This window comes from Hyperoodon ampullatus (assembly GCF_949752795.1).
Source record: "Hyperoodon ampullatus genome assembly, chromosome: 13".
In the NCBI taxonomy this organism is placed as follows: Eukaryota; Metazoa; Chordata; class Mammalia; order Artiodactyla; family Ziphiidae; genus Hyperoodon; species Hyperoodon ampullatus.
In genome coordinates this window covers 52081061-52105162 of record NC_136926.1, presented here as the reverse complement: position 1 = coordinate 52105162, position 24102 = coordinate 52081061, and the positions used below count along the sequence as shown (strand labels likewise).

Genomic DNA, 24102 nt, shown 5'->3' with positions numbered 1-24102 from the left:
GCCGCAGCATGATACACACAGCATGATAACATGCATATACAGTTCATAGAAAAGAATATCACATATTGTTGGTGAATATTCACTATTACTATGGAAATGTGCATTTGCATGATAAACACCATATGTGACATTCAGTAGAGAGGGGACCCGGGGTGGAGGAGGAAGACAGTGGTTGGTATTGAGCAGAACACAAGACTTCAGTTACATCCGTAGTAGGAATTTTTTTTAAATCTGAAGTAAATATGGAAAAATATTGTGATTTGATAACTTTTTTTTTACTTATGCTTGAAATATTTGGTATGGTAAAAATACTCAACTGACATTTTGACAGAATTTACATTGTACTCTAAAGAGACTTTTCTTTTTGTAATCAGTAAAAGGTATAAACTTGTCTGCATCTAATTCCACAAGCAATGCAAAAACAGAACCTGAGAGTACTTTTTTCTTTATTTTACCTGAAATATCTGCTTCAGGGAGAAAAGGGCCCTTCTTAAATCTCGTCCACTGGAGTTGTACAGTTTTTCTGAAATAAAGAATACAACATATACAATTAATTAAGCTGACTCGACAGATGGCAAAAACACAGAGAGGATATGAACAACGAATGAATTTCCACTGGAAAGGTGAGTAAAACAAATTCATTTCATGCAGGATATCGACCTTACCCCCAGGGGTGCAAAGGACAGTCCAGCTGTTGCAGGACGCAGGAAGAGGAGATTGCAAGTTGTGGGAAAATGCCCTGATCTGCACCCTCAGTCCTCACCTCCCTCTCTCCAGAGCTCTATTTCCAGCTGTTTACAGACTACTATACTTGGTAGCCAACTATATCTGGAAAGTTAACACAGCCAAAACAGAACCTCCTTCCTTGCCTCACAGCCCCTGCACCACCATGCTTTCTGCAGTTGGGCTCAGAAAGCTTCAACTTGCCTCCTTTTCCCTGTGATCCAATGATCCAAGAGCAGCAGAGTGGCTCTAAGGACTGACTAGCTCCCTTGGTGACGGCCCCCTTCCAGCAGGAACCCAGCCTTAGCTCTGCCTGCACCCAGGCTCTCACTCATGTGAGATGGGTTCAAGGATGGGTCCTGGCCCAGAGCAAGGCAGATGGAGGAGCCCCTGTCAGTACCCTGGGGCTCGACACTGAGACCAACTTCTACAGGACCCACCTTCCAGAGGTCATAGTGAGGCAGGAGAGGCAGATGAGTATGCCACAATTCCCCACTGGTCAGTGGGGTGGCACTACGATGCCCTGAAGGAGTGTCCCATTCTTCTGGTGTATGCATACTCCCAGGAGCATGGATTCCACTCAGCTTCCCAGAACCCAAGCTTGGCCCTGACCCAGGTGGCTCAGGTGCCTGGGGTTGGATTCTTAACACTTCATGCCAGACCGCCCCAAGGTAAACCATCCAGCACATATTTACTGAGCACCTGCCAGGCACTGAGGGTACAGTAGTAAAGAGTGAACGTACAGCATAGACTAAGCAATCAGACAGCCTGCAGTCCAAACCTGGTGTCACCACCCACCGCTACGTGATCTTGAGCAAAGTATTTCATCTCTCTTGGCCTTGGATTCCTTATCCGTAAAATGGGAACAGACAATAATAGATTTAGAGGAAAATGGTTTTGCATTCAATCAAGCACTGATATGATGGAGTAGAATGCACAGTTATTTAAAATATTGACAATAATAGAGTTCAAAGCAATGTCACATGCATGGCCAGCAACCCTGGGCTTCAGTGACAGCCTATGGGGTGGGGATTAGGGGGTGGGGTAATGGACAGAGCCACATTCTCCTCTTGTGTGAGTGGCATGAACTTGAGTGGAAGGGGGTGGAACACTCAGATCTAAGTGACTTAGCAGAAGTCTGGTTGTGAGAAGGACATGCCTGCTTTGCACTATGGCTCGAGAAGTGAACAGGCTCCCATCTGAGAAACACTTAAAATGACGGCGTGGCGAGGCTCAGCATGTGAATGGCAGTAGTTTCCTCGAAGGCCTCCCTACGGACTCCCTGCCCGCTTCCCTCTTCCCATCCACCCTCCAGACCAAGGCCAGAAAGACTGGGTGATGATGACCACCTGACGACATCACTGCCCCCATTTAAACCCTTCAGTGGCTGCCCGCTGCACTGAGCAGGAAATCCAAAATCCTTTAAGCGGCCTGTCAAGCCCTTGGTCACGCAGCCCTGGCGCCCCTCCCTCTCTGTGCTGCAGACACCCTGGTCTCTCGCTCCTGAGGCGGCGAGGCTCCTCCAGACTCACAACCTATACACACAGCTTAAGGGGCAGAGGAAGGATTCTGTGGGGTTGGGGTCTGGGGGGTGGTGTCTGACCCCAAGGCCTCCTAGTTGTTTGCCCACCATGGAATCTCCCACCTGTAAATACAATATGCAGTCCACAGTCACTTGTTAATTATGAAGAGTTTCAATTAAGAGAGAACCCCTCACCTTCCTGAACAGAAGGAGCCGGGACAACTCCAAAGGAATCCACCATCCCCAAACTAAACGTCTAATTCATCATAGACCCTAAACATTGAGGCCTGATGACTCACAAGCTGACCTGTAAAGTACATGCGTGGCCTCAAAGGACATGAGTAATAAGTAGAGTGAACTGCATCACCCTGCAGTAGAACCCAGGTCTCTGGGGAGATCACTTCTTCCTCCAGTTTCTACAGCTAATGTCTCAGAATTCTCAAATCCCAGAGGAACAGACTTTGTTTTTAGCCAGTACCACTTCTAATAAGAACAAAGCTCTCAGATGCCAAGCATGGGGCTACGTATACCCTGAAGATCAAGGGCAGATTTAGCTTATCCGGGAAGAGCATCCGTAGAGGAGAGAGTCAATTCCAGGTACTTCTTTATAAGGCAATAAAGCTTGCATTACTTTCTTGCTTATACACCACCAGACGACAGGCAGAAATATGTCTTACATAGATTCACAATATCCCAGTTAGAGTCTCCTTTAGTTATCAGCGATTTGTCACGGCTTCCAATTCATGCGAATGAGAATTATGGTTTGTTGTGTTCTGACTGCTAAGGTTTTACTACTTGGTGCTATAATCAAAATAATCATTTTGAAACAAGGATTAAGCATTCTTTTATTGAAGTATAGTTGATCTACAATGTTATGCTAGTTTCTGGTGTACAGCAAAGTGATTCAGTTATACACATATATATATTCTTTTTCATATGCTTCTCCATTATGGTTTATTACAGGACATTGAATATAGTTCCCTGTAATATACGATAGGACCTTGTTGTTTATCCATTATACATATACATATATATATATATATATATATATATATATATATATATATATATATATATATATATATATATATAGCAGTTTGCAACTGCTAGTCTCAAACTCCCAGTCCAACCCTCCCCCACCACCCCTCTCCCTTGGCAACCACAAGTCTGTCCTCTGCGTCTGTGAATCTGTTTTGTAGGTAAGTTCATCTGCGTCATATTTTAGATTCCACATATAAGTGATATCATATGGTATTTATCTTTCTCTTTCTGACTTACTTTGCTTAGTATGATAATCTCTAGGTCCATCCATGTTGCTGCAAATGGCATTTTTTCACTCTTTTTTAGGGCTGAGTAATATTTCATTGTATATATGTACCACAGCTTCTTTATCCATTCATCTGTGGATGGACACTTAGGTTGCTTCCATGTATTGGTTACTGCAAACAGTGCTGCTATGAACATAGGGGTGCATGTATCTTTTTGAGTTATAGTTTTGTCCAGATACATGCCCAGGAATGGGATTGCTGGATCATATGGCAACTCTATTTTTAGTTTTTTGAGGAACCTCCATACGGTTCTCCATAGTGACTGCACCAATTTACATTCCCACCAGTGTAGGAGGGTTCAAATAGGGATTAAGTATTAATAGAAAAAAATTCAGCTGAGAATGACAACTTTTTGTTGAGGATTTTTACATCCATATTCACGAGGAACATTAATCTATAGTTTTTGTTTCTTGTAATGTTGTTGACATTGAGGCAATGCTGACCTCATGAGTTGAGAGTATTCCCTCCTCCTCTACTTTAAGAAAAAGTTTGTGTAAACTTGGTATTACTTATTCCTTAAATGTTTGGCAGAATTCTCCAGTGAAGCTAGTTGCACCTGGAGTTCTCTTTAATAAAAATTTTTAAACTATGGATTCAATTTCTTCAATTAACATAGGGCTATTCTAATTATATATTCCTTCTTGAATGAGCTTTGGTAATCTGTATCTTTCAGGAAATTTCTCAAACTTCCCTGGTGGCTCAGTGGTTAAGAATCTGCCTGCCAATGCAGGGGACACGGGTTTGATCCCTGGTCCAGGAAGATCCCACATGCCACGGAGCAACTAAGCCCGTGCACAACTACTGAGCCTGAGCTCTAGAGTCCGTGAGCCACAACTACTGAGCCCGCGTGCCACAATTACTGAAGCCCACACTCCTAGAGCCCGTGCTCCTCAATAAGAGAAACCACTGCGATGAGAAGCCCGCGCACCACAATGAAGAGTAGCCCCTGCTCGCCGCAACTAGAGAAAGCCCACGCACAGCAACGAAGACACAACGAAGCCAAAAACAAACAAATAAATTTATTTTTAAAAAAAGAAATTTATCCATTTCATCTAAATTGTTAAATATATGGACATAAAGTTGTTCATAATAGTCCCTTATCCTTTTATTGACTATAGCAACCTCCTCTCTTTTAACCTTGATATCGGTAATCTGTCTTTTCTCCCTTATGCTTGGTCAGTCAGGCTAAAGATGTATAAATTTTATTGATCTTTTCAAAGAATCAGCCTTTGATTTCATTCCTTTTTTCATTGCTTTTCTGATTTCTATTTCATTGATTGCATTTGGCTTAATTTGCTCTTTTTTTCTAGTTTCTGATGGTAAAAACTTAACAACTAATGTGAGACCTTTCTTCTTATCAAATATAAGTATTTGATGCTAAAAATTTCTCTCTAAGCACTACTTCAGCTGCATTCTACAAATTTACATATATTGTTTTTATTTTCATCCGATTCAAAATTGAATGAATCTTGAACATTTCTTTCATGTCAAAAGGGAATAACTTAATCCTGTGGGGGTTTTTGTTGTTGTTGTTAACCTCTGGTTTATTTAGAAGTATACTGCTTAGCTTCCAAATATTTGAGGATTTTCCAAATATCTTTCTGTTACCAATTTCTAGTTTAACATCTTTATGGTGAGAACATAGACTTTGTATGATATCAATTATTTTAAACTTATTAAGGTGTATTTTATGGCCCAGAATATGGTTTATCTTGATGACTGCCTCATGTACACATGAAAAGAATGTGTATTCTGCTGTTATTGGCTGAACCATTCCATAAAATTTCACTAGGTCAAGTTGAATGATAGTGCTGTTCAGGTCTTCTTCTCTTACCAAGTTTCTGTTTACCTGTGCTGTATTTTACTATGAGAGCAGTATTGAAATCTCTATTATACTGAATTTGTCTATTCCTTCCTTCAGCTTTATGAGTTTTTGCTTTAGGTCCTTTGAAGGTCAGTTGTCAGGTACACTCACAATTAGGATGGCTATGGCTTTTAGGTTAAGTGGCCTTTTATCATTTGTAATGTCTCTCTTCATCCCTGGCAATATTCCTTTTTAAAGTCTACTTTTCTAATACTTATACAGTTAGTCAGTGTTTGGTTAGTGTTTGCATGGTGTATCTTTTTACATCCTTCTATTTCTAACCTGTCTATATAGAGTTTCATGTAGGTACAGTTGCAACTTGTTTTCATCCAATCTATCTTTTAATTGGTATGCATTCTCTGTATTTTTAACCTCTAGGACATCACAAATGACTCCTCTGTGGCACTAGAACAGAAGACCTCAGGGAGGCCTCACCCTTTGATGAGAAACATCCTTGTACAAATGCCAAAGATATCTTTGAGTGGTGCCAAAAGTCTCTCCCCCTCCGTTTTTTGCCAAGTGTCTTAATTAAAACAAACAACAATTTCTATTCAAGTAAGTACTTTTCATCCCAATTGTCTTTAATTTTTTAAATTAGTTTTACATTTTATTTAAATAATCGTATATTTCAAACAAAGCTGAATTAAAAAATAGTATGGTTTCCAAATAATTCTTTCTTTAAAGTGAGAAAATTATCCCTACCACTTCAGAGAGCAAGTTATGAATTTTAATGTAGTTTTTTTTTAATATCAAAGCTCAAAAGATCACCTGACCTATATAAGGATATTACATATTTTGGCTGAAATGTCCTTTAAAATACTTTGTTTTTTAACTCCATAAGCTATAAAGCACTAGGTGAGGTCTAAATCAGAAATTCTTCCATCTCGCATCTGTTAAATTGTAGCTTTTTTTTTTAACCTTTCATAAAAGTGATTGGCAGCAAAATTTCATTTTTATGGCCATAGATACCCTCTCCCAAAGTACTGCAAACCTTTCCATTTTCTGTGCAATAAACATTTTAATAAATGTCATGAGTTGGTCTCCATATTATATGAGAACAATACTGGAATCGTCACCATTTTGGTTGAAATTTAAATGACCAAATACTCACTGAAAGAAATATTACTCTAGAGTACTGATTTTTTTTGGAAAAGATAACTGATATTACCTCTCTAAAAAGAACCAACATCGTGGTGTAAAATGAAATCACAATGCTTAATTAAAATTCAAGGGCTTCCCTGGTGGCACAGTGGTTGAGAGTCTGCCTGCCGATGCCGGGGACACGGGTTCGTGCCCCAGTTCGGGAAGATCCTACATGCCGCGGAGCGGCTAGGCCCGTGAGCCATGGCTGCTGAGCCTGCGCGTCCGGAGCCTGTGCTCCGCAACAGGAGAGGCCACAACAGTGAGAGGCCTGCGTACCGCAAAAAAAAAAAAAAAAAAAACTCAAAATTATCATCTATCTTAAAAACATAGGGTAGCCAAAAGCCTCCATGCCCTACCTGACTTGTTCTGTTGATACTTGATATACGTCTTAGGAGACACCACTGTTTACCTAGAGGTTAGGAAGGATTAGGGATCAAGGATGTTTGCAAATGACATATAATTTGTCATTTTATGAGAGGTACCATTCCTGCTGGTAGAAAAGCAGCCAGCAGGTGTTTTACCACGTCAGATACCACACCCAAACCAAGGACTGCTGACAGCCCTTCAATAAGAGGAGCCTACACAGGCCAAAGGAGAGGCGCTCCTTCCCACAGCCCAGGTCCTGGCTTCCTTGCTGCTGGGCTAGCCATGCTGCGGGTGGTGTGGTCTGGAGCTTTAACTGCTGAGGGACCCTCTGAGTTCAAGGAATTGGGTGTTCCATTTACATCTCATCAAGGCCTCACCATACAGAAAGTCAGACTCACCATGGCTCTGCTGGCTTCCTCTTCATCTTAGACTAGAGTGTGAAGGGCTCACCTAGGAACAGAGGATTGCCTGCTTCCTCTGGGAACAGAGCTTCCCAAGGGTATGCTTGACGTCTCTCCTGGATGCATGTCCAACAGAACATCAATCACACCTTGAGAAGTAGTCTGTCTATTCGGGTGTGATTCTCAGTCCTGGGTTACGTAGTGAATCCAAGGCTTCCTCAGTGAGTAGGGCTGATAACCTTGGTGCGCCCTTGGTCTGCCACCAGTGTCTGCAGGCTCTCCTCTCTCTACGTGGGGCTCACGTGTGTGTCTCTGAGTCTGTGTAGGTGCAGATGCACCCTTGGCTTCAGCCCGTGGATGGTGGAGCACAGCTTGGAGTTCCTCTGATCATCCTACTAAACCCAACACACTGTGTGGACTGTCCTCAGGGGTCCCAAGTCCCAAGGGAGGGAATTCTATGTGTGCACATTGCCTGAAAATCAGGTAATGCAAAAGAAAAAAAGACCTCAACCTTTGAGCACAGGGAGGGATGTGGAGCCCAGCCTAAGTCAGCAAGAGGGCAGCTCCAGAGGCTCCACCTGTATGTGAACTTCACACTTCTCCCAGGAGCTCAGAGGTGCTCCCTTCTCCTTGACCACCTCAGTTGTGAATGCATGCTGATGAGGGTGCAGCCCCTCCCAGGGGGTGGGGGGGGGGCGTGTAAGGAAAAGGATGGTTCTTGCCACCAAGACGTGGCTTGAGAGTCCCAAGTCGCAGCAGCAGGGAAAAAGGTGCCTGGGGGACTAATTAGTGAAATGTGGGACGCTTCCTGGCAAACATCAAAAGAGCACAGTCAAACTCAAAGCAGAACCTTCATATGTAAAATGTAAGGCTGCGATCAGGTTGAATTCTCAGAGGTTTGCCATTCTCCCGAAGCTTTGACACTGCCAGGTCGGAAGAGTGCAAAGAAGTCCCCTCCCACCAGCACAGCCCGGGGTGGCCTGTAGCTCAGGAGAGCTCAGGCTGCAGAAGGTCCCATGGAAGAGGCAGCGCTGGTCCCAGCAGCTGGGGAGAAGCTGTAGGTGGGGGCAATTAAACATTCATTATTTTTAGGTCAAGCACACAGAGTGTGCTTGGCCAGTAAATGAATGTGCACATTCATTCTCCCCACCCTTCCAGGTTGAATCTGCCTGGGGTGCAGACATTCGCCTTTGAGTAAAGGGCAGTTGGGAGCCTACAGGTGGTGAGGAAAAGAGATGTAATCAGAACATCGTTTGTTAAAGTCTTTATAAGCCCTCCCATCTTTTCTCTCCACAGTTCTTGCCATTTAAAATATGTTCCTTTAAGAGATGTAATTAGTGGATTACATGCTAAACTAGCTTATAATAACAAGGAGTTGAGGGCAAATTAAATAAAGGCCATCAGAGACCATTCCTGCTCTGTCTTTGGGAAGGAAACCTGCATGGCTCCAAAATCTCAGTGCTGAAAAGCACAACCACAGAGGTCCCATGCTTCCTACTCAGCCAAGAGCACAATGAAGAAAACCTCAGTGTGAGGGGAAAGAAAGACCAGAACATGAGAAGGCACCAGTGAAAAAAACAGAACCAACTTACATCGGTGAAAGAATGGGGAGGGGAAGAATCAAAGGCATCTGTAGGTGTGTCTGGGGAAGTGGGCTAGTGAAACATGCATCTAGAATATCATGCTTTCAGGTCCATAAAAATCACTGACTTTAATAATTACAGCACACCCTTTTCTCACCAAGAGGCAAACTCAGTAAACAAGCACTCCATGGGGAACTGGGACCAAGACACAGGGATCCCTCTTCTGCACGAGGAGACAATAACTTGCCTCCTACCCTTGGGCTGCTACAAAAGACATCACACATAGAGAAGAGATTTATTCATCAGCTAAATGCCATGCCTACATTAAAAAATCTGTTTGCTCCAGCTACAGAGGATGCAACCAGAATGGTTTTTCAGATGCAGCAATGAGAAATGAGCTCCTGCTTTGCCTGGATGTAGCTGTGACATTTGCTCTTCAGACTCCCCACTTAGAACTGGTAAAATGTGACAAAAGACAACCTGAAGGTCGGTGGCCAAGCTTGGGTTATGCTTCTCTCCCCCGCCAGGAGCCCACAGCCCACGTTACTGTCAACGCTGAGTGAGTCAAAAGAATTCAACTCTGGAAATTCTTCCCATGAATTCAAATGTGCCACATGATACACTGATGACTGCGAAGTATAACCCATTTCAACCTGAAACTGTTACTCAGTATAACAAGTTGATATTTTAAAGGAAAAAAAAAAAAAAAAGTGGCACAGCAGAAACTATTTTTCAGTGAAAAAAAACTGCTGGGTCAGATTTTGGAAGCCATTTTTTTCCAGTGATGGGTGTCACACTCTTTGAAAATCATACACGTCACAAAAAGATGTTCAGACACACAAAATGTTAACAGTTTCAGAGAATATGGGTACCCAGAAGCTCCCTATGGGCCTTCAGGAGATTCTATGGACCAAGAGGTAAGAATCCTTGATCTAATCCAACATCGTCATTTCACAGGCAGAGGAACCAAGGTCAGGGAAGCGACATCATCGCTGGCCCCAGCGCTGGGACTACAGGCTCTCAGAAGTGGAGGAGAGTAACGGAAAACACCTAGCAGAAATGCAAATGGCCTTATGTTCTGTTTGTACAATAAAAATAAACAACGCGGCCACTGACATTTGCTCACATCCTAACCATGACACTCCTGTCACCACGTAAATTCAGAAGAAAACACTCACATATAAAAGCAACGGCTTCTGTTCTGGGGGACCAACCGTGACAAGTGCCAGTGGTGATGATGGCGAATCGGGATGCGTGAGGGCCCCCCCCAGTTACCCGAGGGGCAGCCTCCTCAGCCTGAGGGTGGAGAGGCTAAATGTGAATGATGAGAAGGTCCCAAGACCCAATGAGGCAACACTGCTTAAGATGACCTTCTTTAATCCCAAATTCCCTTAGAGTGCAATCACCCTTTACATATGCATAACATCATCCTTCTAATAATCCTTTCTTGATTATCTACTAAGCAGGGAGCATGCCAAGCACTCAGGTGACAGACAGAAATGAAGACACTCTCAGGCATCAAGAGTTGATGGCCAATTGGGGAGGACAGACATGTCCCCAGCTAATGCCACTGTCACGTGAGAAGGACACGACGACACTAAGGGGCCACAGAGGAAGGAGCGGAAAACCCTGTGAAGCTGGGGCTGGAGATGGAGCTTCAGACGCGGTGACATGGAACAGACTTCAGAGGCTTGAGTGAAAATCCACCAGTGTGAGAAGTGCTGTGCAGAAGGCGAACGTGAGGAAGAGAAGAGTAGTTGTGCAGCCTGCACGGCTGTGAAGTGTGTTCAAAGTGGACCACACTTCAGTGGGGCCAGGACACGGGCAGGTCGCGCAGGGAGAGCATCAGGCTGACGACACCCGGACGGTTCACGCGGGCAGGGCCCGAGCTGCTGTGCCCTGGAGTTTCAGCTTCATATCTCTCAGGCAGGAAGGAACCCAAGGAGACAGGGTTGTACAAACTTCACTGCCAGTCCGGTGAGCAAAGACAGATAAACTGAAGGGAGTTAGGAGCAGGAAACCAGTTAAGAGGCCTCTGGAATCATGCCAGCAAGATGCGATAGCTCTGGACAAGAACAGCGGGGATGGAGAGGAGGGGTCGACTTGAGAGAGCTTTGGGGATACAGCTGACTGCGGGACCAAGCAGGTGGAAGACTCCCAGATTTCAGGCTTGGCCCACTGGGCTGGCAGTGGTGGGGTTTGGGGGGACACTCCCTGAGAGATGGGACACTGGAGGAGCTTGGGCATTCACTGCCAGCAAGCAGTGCCCCTGCCTTGAAATGGACCCCAAGACAGCCGAATGCCATCCTTGACTCTTTCGGAGACGATCTAGCATCAGGAGAAGCCTCACTCTCCAGCCTTCATGCTGCGACAGGGAACAGGGCTTCCCTGCCTCCTCCATCTCTCCCCTCCCTGTGTGCCAGGTCACCTCCTCCTGGAGACCCCTCCTTCGCCTTCCCAGCCCCTCTCTGTGAATCCTGGCATTCACCCATATTGTCACGCGGGCTGGAATGAGTTCTGATGATGGTGGTGGGTTTTAACCCTACGAATCGGCCATTGTCCTTAATTTTTCACAATCAGTGTTTGTTTAAATATTCCCAACGTGTAATGATTCTTTTGCAATCCTACCCCCTCACTAAACTGTGAGCACCTTGATGTCAGGGCCCGTGAATAACTTACCTCTATACCCCCAGGATCTAATATCTCAATAAATCATTGATTAATGAATGGACCAAGTTGACTCTGGGGGCTGGAAAAAGAACCTAGGAGGAACACTCAGCATCCACACTCCTAATACCCCCAACATCTGGCCTGGTTATGGCTTTATAGGTTCGCCCAACCTAAGAACATGCTAGAGTCTTGCTTTCTGTGAATGAGCCCAGCCCCCAAAGACACAGCCCCACTCTGCCATGACCCTGTGGCCACAGGGCCTAAGAAGACACGAAAAGCATATCCACAATCATAATTGCCAAAACTAGGAAGCAACTTTAGGGTCCTTCAGTTGGTGACTGGCTAACAAAATGCTGTACATCAGGCAATGGAATACTATTCACTGATAAAAAGAAATGAGCTATCAAGTCACAAAAAAACATGGCAGAACCTTAAATGCATGTTACTAAGTGAATTAAGCCAATCTGAAAAGGCTGCGCACTATATGATTCCTACAATATGACAGTCTGGAAAGGCAACACCATGGCAACAATAAAAAGATCAGTGGTTGCCAGGGACTCAGAGGGAAAGAGAAAAGAATGACTAGGTAGAGCATGGGGGATGTTTATGGCAGTGAAACTATTCTACGTGACACAATGATGGTGGCTACATGTCATTACATATTTTTGTCCATACCCATAGAATGTACAACGTAAAGAATGAACCTTAATGTAAACGACAAACTTTAGTTAATGAAAATGCATCAATTGCTGTTGTGTTGCTGAAACTAACACACAACATTGTTAATCAACTATACTCCAACACAAAATTTTAAAAAATCTTAAATGCAGCAATATTTATTCATCAGTTATAACAATGTACCACATTCAGGCAAGATACTGATAATAGGGGAAACTGGGGGAGGCTGGAGGGGCATATGGGAACTCTCTGTACTTCTTGCTCTATTTTTTCTGTAAAACTATAACTGCTCCACCCAAAAATAGTGTCTATTAAAAGAAATCATAACCAAAGGCGAGCCTACAGGAAGTGGAAAGGCCACAAGCTTGGAGGTTATGAAGGGCACTGCTTTCCCCAACCACGCTGTGCACGTGTGGCCACAGGCCTGAGACTCGACATACCCTGCCACAAAGCATTACTGGTCTTTCCACTCACACTTACGTGGATCTCCCTGCTCCAGAACTAACTCGCATCCATGCCAGTTTCCCTCCGGGCCCCGGGAGCATCTGGCAAGGGGCCGGGGCTCGGAATACATGGCTAATGGACAGATGTACATGTTGTACTGCTTAAGGCCAGGGATCTGTTGACCTTGGATCCCTAAAAGAGGGTCCACAGAGGAGATTCAGGCACATCTGTGCATACATTTTTAGCCCAGGTTTGCAGCCTTCCCTGACTTCTGAAGGGCAAGGCACAGAGAACTTTTAGGACCCTAGACATCCCAGGATGCTTCTTTGTAGCCCTCAACAGGCTTTCCTTCCTTCAAACAATCACTGGCCACTTATTGTGCTCTAAGAGCCGTGCCAGGCAGGGGAATAAGAGAGACGCACAAGGCACAACCCGGCTTCATGAAGCCTGCAGTCAGCAGAGATGACGTGTCAACAGCAGACAGCAGGGATGCAGGCGCTGTGCTAGAGAGGAACATGAGAGGCCCCCCTGCAAGTGGCGAGCAGCGTCCAAGGAGCCGTCGACCAAAAAGCTGCACCAGACTTGAAATTATGCAATTACGTGCATGGTTGCTTGCCTGTCATCACCACCCTGCCAAGCCCCACCCAGCTCCATGTTCTTTCTGCCTGTGACCTTGGGAACCACCCTTCTCATCTTCACTGAGGAAGGCAGCCCAGGCACAGCCATGGACCTCTGGTTCTGAATCCCTTCGTAGTGAAACCGAGTGGGACCCCATGGGACTCCTGGGCATGGAAGCCTTTCTGTCCCCCATTTCTTGTTTGTAGGGAATAGACTCCAGCCTCCATGACCTTCCCTGAGTTCCAAAGGGCAGATTCGAAGAGTTGCTAATCAGAGAAGCGAGGGGATGCAGAGACAAGGGAGGAGCAGCCAAGAAACAATAGTGCAGCCTTGCAGCAGGGTCCTGGTTCCACCTCAAGGGATACACATAACAATATCTTTGAGCTCTTTACAAAACTAAAACCCCCCAACAAATGGAAGTGTTAGCATTCCTCATTCCAGAGAAGACCACCTGAGGCAAGATTAAAGGAACCAGAGAAGCCCTTTAGGAGGAGACCGCCTCAGGCCAGATTAAAGGAGTGCAGGCACACACCCTAACCTTATCAGCAACCCCAGCCTTGAACCACTGCTATAAAACTCCTCACCAGATCCTTCTGGGTTGGGGACACAGTTTTTCAGGGGCACGAGCCCGCGGTGTCCCCCTTTGCCTGGCAAAGCAATAAAGCTATTCTTTTCTACTTCATCCAAAACTCTGTCTCCAAGATTTGATTCGGCACCGGCGCACAGAGGCTGAGTTTTTGGCAAGAGAAGGAAACGATTTTTCCCTCTGAACTTAGGGCACCAGCTAGCTTTGGGCCCCAGCGAAGGGCACAAGGGTACTTCCGTCTGCTCCCATCTCTGCTTTAACAAAAGTGTCTCTTCTCAGAGGCAAAAAGGCCGGGGTCAGCTAGTGCAGGTCACTTAATGAGTTGGAATTCTGTTTAAAACACGCCTTCATTTTTCCCCAGGATCAAAGAATCGTAGCTAGAGAAGGGTCCTCAGAGACCATCCAGCTCTGCGATCACTTGCCCAGCCGCAGGACCCTGTGCAGGGGCCCAGAGGGTCTGCACATTGACACCACCCGCTGAAAAGGCTGCTGACCCAGGGTAATCCGATCATTAGCATCTGAAAGCAGCAGAAACACCCTGGTGTGAAAAACAGGTGATGGAGACCTTTCCCTTCAGAACTCCTCCCCTCCCTCCATCTACACGCCTGTCTCTCTCTCCTGCCCTGGCTGGGCCCCTGCCCTCCTGCCTTTCCCCTCTCCTTCTCTTGTGTACATTTCCTTCTTCTTTTGCTCGCTTCTCAAATTAGGAACCTGGAGAACCTCAAAACAGTTACTTTATTTATGGGCTTTTATCATTCCCTTTATTTTAGAATTAAGTTGAAACGTTTAGATGTATGTGTTTTGTTTGTGTTTTTTCCCAAAATGACATACATTTCTCTTCCTAGCTCCAACAACCACAGAGAAACTGCACTGCCAAGTGGTTTTGCTTGGATGTGGGGTGTTTTGCCCCTGAAATGGCCACAGCACAGCGGCAGTCACTGAGTGCAGCTCGGCACTTCTCACCCCCCACTGGCAGGGCACAAAGGGAAGAGAGGTTTCCCGATCAAACAAGCCCATTTTCTCTCTGTGCTTCTGGAAGCATCCAGAGTCCTTGGCGGTGTCCACAGGAGACCATCCCTCTCTATCGGGTATGAGGTCCAACTTGGCTTTACTCTCAGGGGGAAAACATTTAGGAGAAGAGAACCATCCCAGCGCAGTGGCCCCAAACCACATACCACAACCCCAAGCAGCCCCAGAGGACACACATCAAAACTACTCAACCTCTTACCCAGGCACCGACTGCAGCCAGGACTGTCCCAGTCTTGGCCTCAGTGAAGCACCCTGTTATTCCCAGGCTCAGCTCACAGAACCTACCACCAGTGTCCCCCAACCTCCTTTCGTGCCCACCGTTGGGGGCACAGTGCCCACTTCCCCTGCTCTCTCCTGCACTCCCAGCTGGTAAGGCCCTCGCCCGGCTGCACCATGCACTGCTCTGGTTTGCACGTGGCTTCCGCACCACTCTACTGCCATCCAGACTACTAAATCGATGTTTGCATTTCGGAAGACATTCCTCTCTGTGCCTTGGTTTTCTTGTCAGTAAAACAGGATTAAAAAACACACATTCCAACATTCTAAAGCAATGTGATAAAGAATACAATAATGGTGGCAAAGCACCTGGCACACTTTAGCGCTCAGTAAAGATTACTTTTCCTTCTCTCGCCAGCCCCAAAGGCTTCAGTGATATTTCTAAAACATACCCAAGACCCTCCACAGAGTGACTTAGTCAGCCCTTTCACTCTGGGCTGGCAGGGCACCTCCTGTCATCTGTCAGGTCCTTCTTACTGTGCTGAGAAGATCGCCTGAGCTCAGACAACCCAGGCTGGGCCCCAGGGGTGCCTCTCCAAGGTACCATCACTCCTGCGAAGAGATGGTCTCTTCCTTCCTGGGGTCGATGGATTTTGACAGGAAAAATGTTCACCATCCCTGCCCTAAACACTCTGAAAAAAAGAAGTGAACGTCTAATCCTTGGAGAGAAGATAAGGATCATTAGCTGGGGTCAAAAGGGAACAGTCTGGCATCAATCATGTCACCAAACAGAGATGGCAAAACTCAGTAGTTCACCTGACCCACCCCATGGGGCCAGGCTCTTCCTTTAAAGATTCTTTAAGATGGAAACAGCCATTAATCTACGGCGAGCATCACAGAACGCAAACCAAACTGCAGCAGAGAAAAGGGTTTTTTTTTTTTTTTTTTTTTTTTTTTTTTTTTGCAGTACACGGGCCTCTTACTGTTGTGGCCTCTCCCGTTGCAGGAGCACAGCCTCCGGACGCGCAGGCTCAGCGGCCATGGCTCACGGGCCCAGCCGCTCCACGGCATGTGGGATCTTCCCGGTCCGGGGCACGAACCCACGTCCCCTGCATCGGCAGGCGGACTCTCAACCACTGCGCCACCAGGGAAGCCCGAGAAAAGGGTTTTTAAAACAACTGTTTTGAATAGAGTTTATTCACTGACCAAGGGGGAGGGGCAACCACAGTAAAAGAATGTCGTGTTGCATTTTTACAATTAAGTGCAGCAAACCTTAAGTATTGGTTATGTCATGGAGCAAACGCACGTCTGAACTGAATGTTTCTACACATCAAAAGGACAAGCTGCCTCCCAATCCTCCCTGACCTCCTGACACTCCGTCTGGGTTTATTTCTAGGCCGTGCCAAGGTCCTGTGCCCAGGACGGCTGAGCCGAGGGTGCCTGACAGCTGCAGCAAGTAGTCGTAGTGAAAACTCGAAAGGAGCCAAGTGTGACTGCTCGTCCCCTTGGTGGTAACGCCTAGGTGAGTCCAACGTACTGGAGAACTTAGTTAGGAAACAACGTGGATGCAGCTGCCGGCAGACTCCATCACAGAGAACAGGACCAGAACAACTAGGGTTGGGCGCCTCAGTGGAATCAGTATTTCTAGACCTGATACTTAATCAGTAGGCATTTTCTAATGAAATCAGCTAGCGGCCTAGGTATAACTTCTCCCACGGAATAAAGGAGCTGTACAGTGACCCATAGAGAGAGGGGGGGCTTGTGACTCTGAGCCACTCACGGGGAGTCACTTCGGCGGGTGGGGGGAGGGCACTGCATTCTAGCCTCAAAGATGAACACTACACGGTGCTCCCGTGAGGAACTTCAAGTCTAACGGGAGAGAGAGAACCACGGTTTGACACATTCAGTCCAGGTAAACTCTGGGAAAATGAGTCAGTTATTCAGGTGAGGAAAGGCAGGCACAGCTTTCCAGGCTGAGGGGCCAGGTGTGAGAGACCCCAAGAAATGACAGAGCCTGGTGTTACTGGGCAAGCTTTGCAGTCCTGTGATGCCAAGGGGAGGAGCCATGAATGGGCAGCACCGTTCCACTTCTCTGGGTTAGACACAGGCTGAGTCCTGAACCGATCACCATCGTGCTCGCGGGGGGCCGGCTGAGCAAGGCTTTTCTGGTATTCACTCCACCGACACTATGTCACTATGTATGTACCAGGCTCATGCTGTTCCAGGCTCACTCAGTGTGCACGGTGACCTGCCATGGTGGTGTCGTGAGTCAGCCAGTGAAAGCACTCCAGCTGCTCTCCCCGACCCACAGCTCCTCAGCCTGTAAGGCCCGCTGCCTGGATCAGGCTGACTCTGACCCTGACCTCCTTGTCCCTCCAGGGCCTCGGCCTCCGGAGGAACAGCTCCAAGCGGGGGCCCACCTGATTCACCTGGTGCCATTCAAAGGGAGAGCACTGGGGAGCCCTGGATCTTCAAGGAGCAGCGGAGAGTGAGGGTGGGGAGCAGCTGAAGAGGAGACTACGGGCCAGGAGGAGCTCCATGGTCGGGCGCTCACCCTCAGTGACTCCACCACCCATTCACACTGGGCTCTGAGCCAAGGGAGCCTTTAAAACAAAGAGTCACAGCCACAGGCCACTGAAGGGAATAGCAAGCAGAAGGGCATGCCCTTCCAACACCACAGTGCAGTCACCAGGTCACCGTGACTCAGGGCAGGCCTAACACGGGTTGGATTATTTCAGGCAGGGAACGTGAGTCAACTTCTGACTGTACATGACAATAGTCGGGGCGTGGGAGTGGGAAAGGAAAGGGGGGCTTAAAGTACCTTTGCAAGAGGTGACAGTCTCTTTGGCTCCTGGCAATCTACCGCCCACCCGGCCCTAATGTCCAGGCTCCATACACACTCACCCCTAGACGCAGATGGCGGCCCCCTTCCCTTCCCAAGGGCAGACAGTATTTCCAGGAGTAAAAAATGGGATAATGGGGTACGGGGCTCAGCCACAGCCTCTGTCTGAACCGTTATCCAGGTGGCAATGCCAGGTGCAAGGCTGGGAGGGCGGGTGGCGACAGACCAGGAATGGGAAGCAGGCAGGGGTGGCTTTCTTCGGTGCCCTCTGTGCGGTCTCCCTCGGGCTCTGCCCCGACTCCACACAGACCAGAGCCACAGGCATGGAAAATGTCCTCAGTAATCTTTGTGGTCGGACAGCAGGGCCCCAGACTTCACCACACCCCCTGAGGGGCTGGAGCTCTTTCCTCAGGAAAGAGACATGAATACCCGTCATTATACCACACTTAGAGGCTCCCTCAAACACTGACTGCAGATAAAGGTGCCATTAGAACAAAACCAAGAGCCCAAACTGTTGCTTTGCCTTGCAAGGAAGCAGGGATTTGTTTCATTTTTCTCCTAGTCTGAAAATTAAGAGGCCTGTTTCTTTATATTCTCACTGGGACCTAAGACGATTTTAGCCTCATTCCACCCGTTCATACCTGTATTTAGAGGATATAGAAGCCAAGTCAGCCTTAAGTCGGGGAAGCACTTTTAGCATCTCCATGAGTCAAGTCAGAATTTAAAAAGCAACCCTTCCCTGTCCAGGCCCGTACATGGCATGTGAGGGACACAGAGTGGGCCATGCCCCATGCCTACCTTCAGTTGCAGAGCAAATCATCAGAAACTCGGGTTGCGCATTTTCTGAGGCATATGTTGAAGGAATGAGACAAGTGAAGAGAAAAAAGTTTCAAGGAATCAGCAACAAAAGGGAAGCCATGAGAGGCGTGGTTGCCTGTAGCAGAGCAGCCTTCCTGATGGAGAACTACCCACAGTTGGGGTTGTCACGTGACTTGACGCGATTTATTTTAAAATAGACCAGCTGATGCTTGGTACCCTTAATCTTCTCACGCTTGAATGTGCATAGAAATCACCTGGGGAGCTTGCAAAGTGCAGGCGTGGATTCAGTCCATCTGGGGTAGGCCTGAGATTCTGCGTTTCGACCAAACTCCCAGGACCACACTGGGAGAAGCACCGACCTTGGGGGGCAGGTTAACACCTGAATTGCTAGGAGAGTTCCCACTCCTACCACCAGGGGTGACCAGTTACAATCTGAAGGGGTCCACACCGAGAGTGGCTACCACAAGGGGCTCTAATCCTGTTAGACCTGCTCCTCAGAGTGCAGTAACCAGCATCACAGATGATACAATACTTCAGTGGTGAAGTGTACGGTATTCAAGATATGTCACTGACTAAGAAAGGCACCCCACCCTTTACCCATGGATAACCTCTGAGCCAACCCTTCATCGGAAAATGGGAACAACATAGAACGCACCTGCTCCTGTGAAAATACTTGGGGAGGTATTTTACTAGCATGAATTATGACCTTTTCTACCTGGGAATGAAACAAAAAGGGCCAGTGGGGAGTGGACTCCTCTGACACATACGTGATTCTCACATTCAACAAATAAACCACAGCAAAACACACAAAAAATGACAGGGTAGGAAGAGGAGAGGGCAGGTGTGATGTGACTGCCGCCTCTCCTCACTCCCTCGGCTCAGAGACACTGACTGGCTGTGTCAAGTGGGGCAGCGAGCTGAGCTGGGTCACAGCCGGCAGTGCCCACCCAAAACCGCCCCTGCCCCTGCAGCAACCGCACTGCCCTGCTGGCTTATCCTGGGTTTGGGACACACTAAAATCCCTGGGTCATTTTCAGTGACTGGCCTTCCAACCAGAGGACACACCAGCCGGCAAAATCCCAAATTCTTCCAGTCCCCCCTCCCAAAGCAGGACATTCCGGCGGCTCTGGATGGGGAGCCTGAGGGGCCCCATCCAGAGAGGCATATGAAGGAGTCCCCACCTCTCCTCCTGGTGTTCTGAGTTCAGGAGTGCATCTGGTTGTCTCAGAGAAGAGCTCATCGTGGCCCGTGGCTATCATTTTGACCTCAGATGAGCCAAGCATTCTATGCCTGGTAGGTATTCGACAATGTTCTGTGTTTCTAAAGTGCTGATCTTGGACTAGTCAATTCAGTTCAAGTCAACAAACATTTACTGGACTCTTCGAGGTGTGAAAGAAAGACAGAAAGGAACTAGGTTGGCTCTTAGGGAGTTGATAACCTAGTGTGGGAACAATTACACAAAGTAGAATACAGCACAAACTGAAAATCTTAGGTGACAGCTTCAGAGGTCACAGCAGAGGGACCATGGGGTCTGTATCAGATGCTCGGGCTAGAACCCTGAAGCCAGGCTTCCTGTTTCTCTCTCCTATACCCCTGATCTCATTTGGCAAGGAATTCCACATCCAACCTTTCTTACCACTGACCTGCTACACCTCTGGCCTAAAGCAATCATCCCTCACCTGGGTTGTGAGGTGGCCTCCTACCTGCTCACCCTGCTTCCCCCTTACATGCTTCCCATCTCATGAAATCATCCCCTTCTGGGTGAGATCTCCCCCGGCTCCCTATTTTTAAATCTCCCACATGCACTCAAATACACACATTTCAGAACCACATGCCTGTTTTTCTTCTCACAGCCTTGATCACTGTCACACTCTATATTTATGTATTTACCTTGTTTATCGTCTGTCTCTCCCCACCCCCACTGCAATGGAAGGTCCACAGGAGCAGGGATTTTCGTCTGCTTTATGCATTACGGTAGCCTTAAACTGTTTAAGGTTAAACAGTAACTGGCACGTCACAGGTACAGAGTACATTTCTGTGAAGTGAATGAAAGTCAGTTTCCTTCCTCCCTCCTTTTCCTCTTATCCTATGAATAGAGTGTTTGAACTCCTTTTCCACCCCGTTCTTTTTCATAATTTCCAAGAGCTAGGAATAACTTTCAGGATCTTTAAGACAGATTAAGTGTCACACACACACCCACCCACCTTCTGCCTAATTCCTTAAGACTCCAACCCAGGTCTGGGCATAAAATAGTCACAGGCTTGCTTCACATCCTTTTTTGGAATTAAGGAAACATGAATTAATTTGTTCTCACTTTCAACTAAATTAATCGCAGAAGTCGCAGGTCCAGAAACACTGCCTCTGATTTGGTAGCATACGGACTTTTTCCTGAGTGGATAGGAGGGGAAGGAATGCCGTTTAAAAACGCCAGCCATCAGATAAAAATACCTTTGTCTTTGGTGATTTATATAATAATTGTGTTCAACCTATTTTCAAAATTCCCATGTTTAATTGACTTTGGAAGCAATAATAACCTGATAAAAGTCAAATTTTTCTCATTTACATTTTATGTTTATTTTGAGGTGAGATGCTCATTCAAAATACCAAGACAAAAATATGTTTGGTATCTGTCCATGGTACCAGTAGAATGCAAATGCCCCTGTTTTCAGAAACATGTAAAAGGCTCTCTGTTGCAACCAACTTGAGTGGGAAGGGGCGAAAGGAAAAAGAGGGAAGAGAGGAGGGTGGTAAACTCTGCCTCCCAAAAAAGCGGAGTTTTCCGCTTTTTTCCCAGCCTCCTTTACAACAACTTAAGGAAATTTCACAATCTCAATAGAAGGCCACATGTTAATACTCCCTTTCTTTTCATTGTCTCCTCCCAAACCCTGTAGTCCTAGAGAGAGTTTTGGCTCACTTGAAGAGCTTGGTCCAAAAGAAGGCCTTTCAAGAGCAGATTAGAGCTGACTGCCGAAATTCCTGAGGCAATTTACTAAGAAAAGAGATGCAGAGTGCAAACACGGAAAGCAACAATGATTCTCCCCCACTGCCCTCTTCCTTCAATCCTGTTGCTTTTCTCCTTCAGTGAAAGAAGAAAGCTGAAGGAAATTAAGGTTTATTTCCAACACCAGCTGAATAACACTTTAAAAGCTTAAAAAAAAAAAAAGGAATTATGCTCTTCAAAAGCAAAAAGGCTACCAATGCCTTCAGCCCAGTACACCACAAGAAAACTATAGTTAGAAATGACTTGAGTTTCCAGAGAAGTCTGAATGCTCTCCTGGTGCCACAAGGGAGGAAGGGTTCAATACAGGAGAGAAAACTGCTGGGACCTCAACTTGCAGAAAAAAGCAGACTAGGTAAATGGGGGCAATTCACGGCCCTCACTGCGATGATCCTTAAATGAGATCATTACTAATGTCTACTTATGCATATGAAATGCAAGTCATTCACTCATATTGAAGTTGGTCTGTTCTACGGAACCTGGTTGCTACCAAGATATAAATTAAGGACCAAATGCTGCTTGCCTGCTACGATTTATTTGTACACAACATCTGGTCATAAAATGATTAATGTCACTCTCCCACTCTTCTAGAGTCTGAAAACTCTAGAGAGTGAAACTGAAAAACTCCAGAATAAATAAGCAGGAAAGGCTGTGAATAACTGAAATATTTGTCAACAGTGATAATGTCTCTGGAGCCATAGGCAACAGCCTCATGCTGTATGTTCCTTGAGCAGAAGGACCGGGATTAAGTTTGCATCCACTGTCCTGAGTGGACATTTCAGCTCTCCCCCAGTTTTCCACTATGGACATTGGACAATGAACATCTCCATGAATGTGTGCAAATATTTCTCTACAGAATTAAATCAAATTTTGTCCGTGGCTCTCATGTGCTGGGTGACCCAATGTTTGAACACAGCAAGTGAGAAGCAGTACATAAAGTGAGGTATGGTTTGGGAAGCTAGGGGTATCTGGAGCAGCACGGGGGAAGAAAAGGCACCTGGCCACTGGACCTTGGCACTGCCCAAGGCTCAGAGGAAAACCATCTTCCATGGGGCCATCAAGGTGCCACCACATGGAAGCCGGCCAATTTGCAGCATGTCCACTTGCCTAAACCAAAGTTGCAGAATATACTTGTTTCTCTTCATTATTTATGAAATTTTAGCAATTTGGTTAGATGTGATGGTTCTAAAAGCTAATTCTGCCTACTTCTGGATGACTGGTTTTAGGAATGGTTGATTTGTTTCCGACCCAACCCCCTGCAGGTACAGCTGGGAAGAGCTGTGAGGAGAGTCGGGGGAAGGAAGTGGAGGCATGGACACTGCCTAACTGGGCAGCAGTCGGAGGGGGAGGCAGGAGTGGAAAGCGGGGTGGGGGGGGGTGTAGTGCATTTTACATTTATGCAGCCAGTCCTTTGATTACAGGCATTCCCTCCTGATTTAAACTTTCTACAAATAAAGAAATATCTAATATATTCATTCAACACCGTAAAAAAAAGTTCTTAGGAATATATGTGTAAGAAAAATGAATATTCATGTTCATCAAATACATTCCAACAGTTATATATTTCGAAAATGAACTTTTATGATGTGACCAACTGAATATTCCTTAAAATGCTGTTATCGGGACAAATGAAAGCAGACTAAAATGTGAGGAATTTTCAGAAGCTGCAAACTTTATGACAGTACCAACACAAGTGGGTACAAACTTAACAAATATTGAGGAAACAAGTATATCTGTAAAACTATTCTCTAGACAAAAAGGACCCAAAAGAACCTGAAGTTCATTATAATGACAAAGAAAGGGTCAAACTGTGAGTAGGTTTAGTGCTCCTTATTTAACAAACAAAGGCATAAACAAGGAAATGTATAGTACCTGTTAGACTTACACCAAAATCAGATAAACTTCTTTAAAATTTTGCTATTTAAGGTATAATCTTTAGTTTTCTTGAAGATTATATTATGTATACAGCTCACTCCCATCTCTGTAAAACAGAGATCACCCACTATATCTGTAACATGTGCAAACAATGGAACACAATGAAGATACATAGGAATGGCCACCAAGGAGGGGGTGGGTGGTGCACAGGACATGAAACGATACAAAAGATGCTGGCATCATTATTTGAGCTTCATTGACTATCTGAAGTTGATAAAAGTCCACTAAACCTGATCTTTCTACATGCAATATAAGCTATAATTAAAATTCTCCCTTTGATATGTCTACTGGAGAAGAAGGAAAATACAGACTAAAAGCTCAAGTCCTAGTCCAGAAG

At 46.1% G+C, this 24102-nt stretch overlaps 1 protein-coding gene across 7 annotated transcripts in view; it reads right to left on the bottom strand.

Annotated features, from left to right (window-relative positions):
- Positions 1 to 24102, bottom strand: part of FHOD3 (formin homology 2 domain containing 3) — a gene marked incomplete at its 5' end in the record, with an annotated part of 495578 nt that overhangs the window by 287088 nt on the left and 184388 nt on the right. For all 7 annotated transcript variants that reach the window (XM_079717563.1, XM_079717564.1, XM_079717565.1 and 4 more), the window contains one exon: positions 456 to 523. In XM_079717563.1, the coding sequence (XP_079573689.1) occupies positions 456 to 523 (68 nt within the window). The remainder of the gene's footprint in view (positions 1 to 455; positions 524 to 24102) is intronic.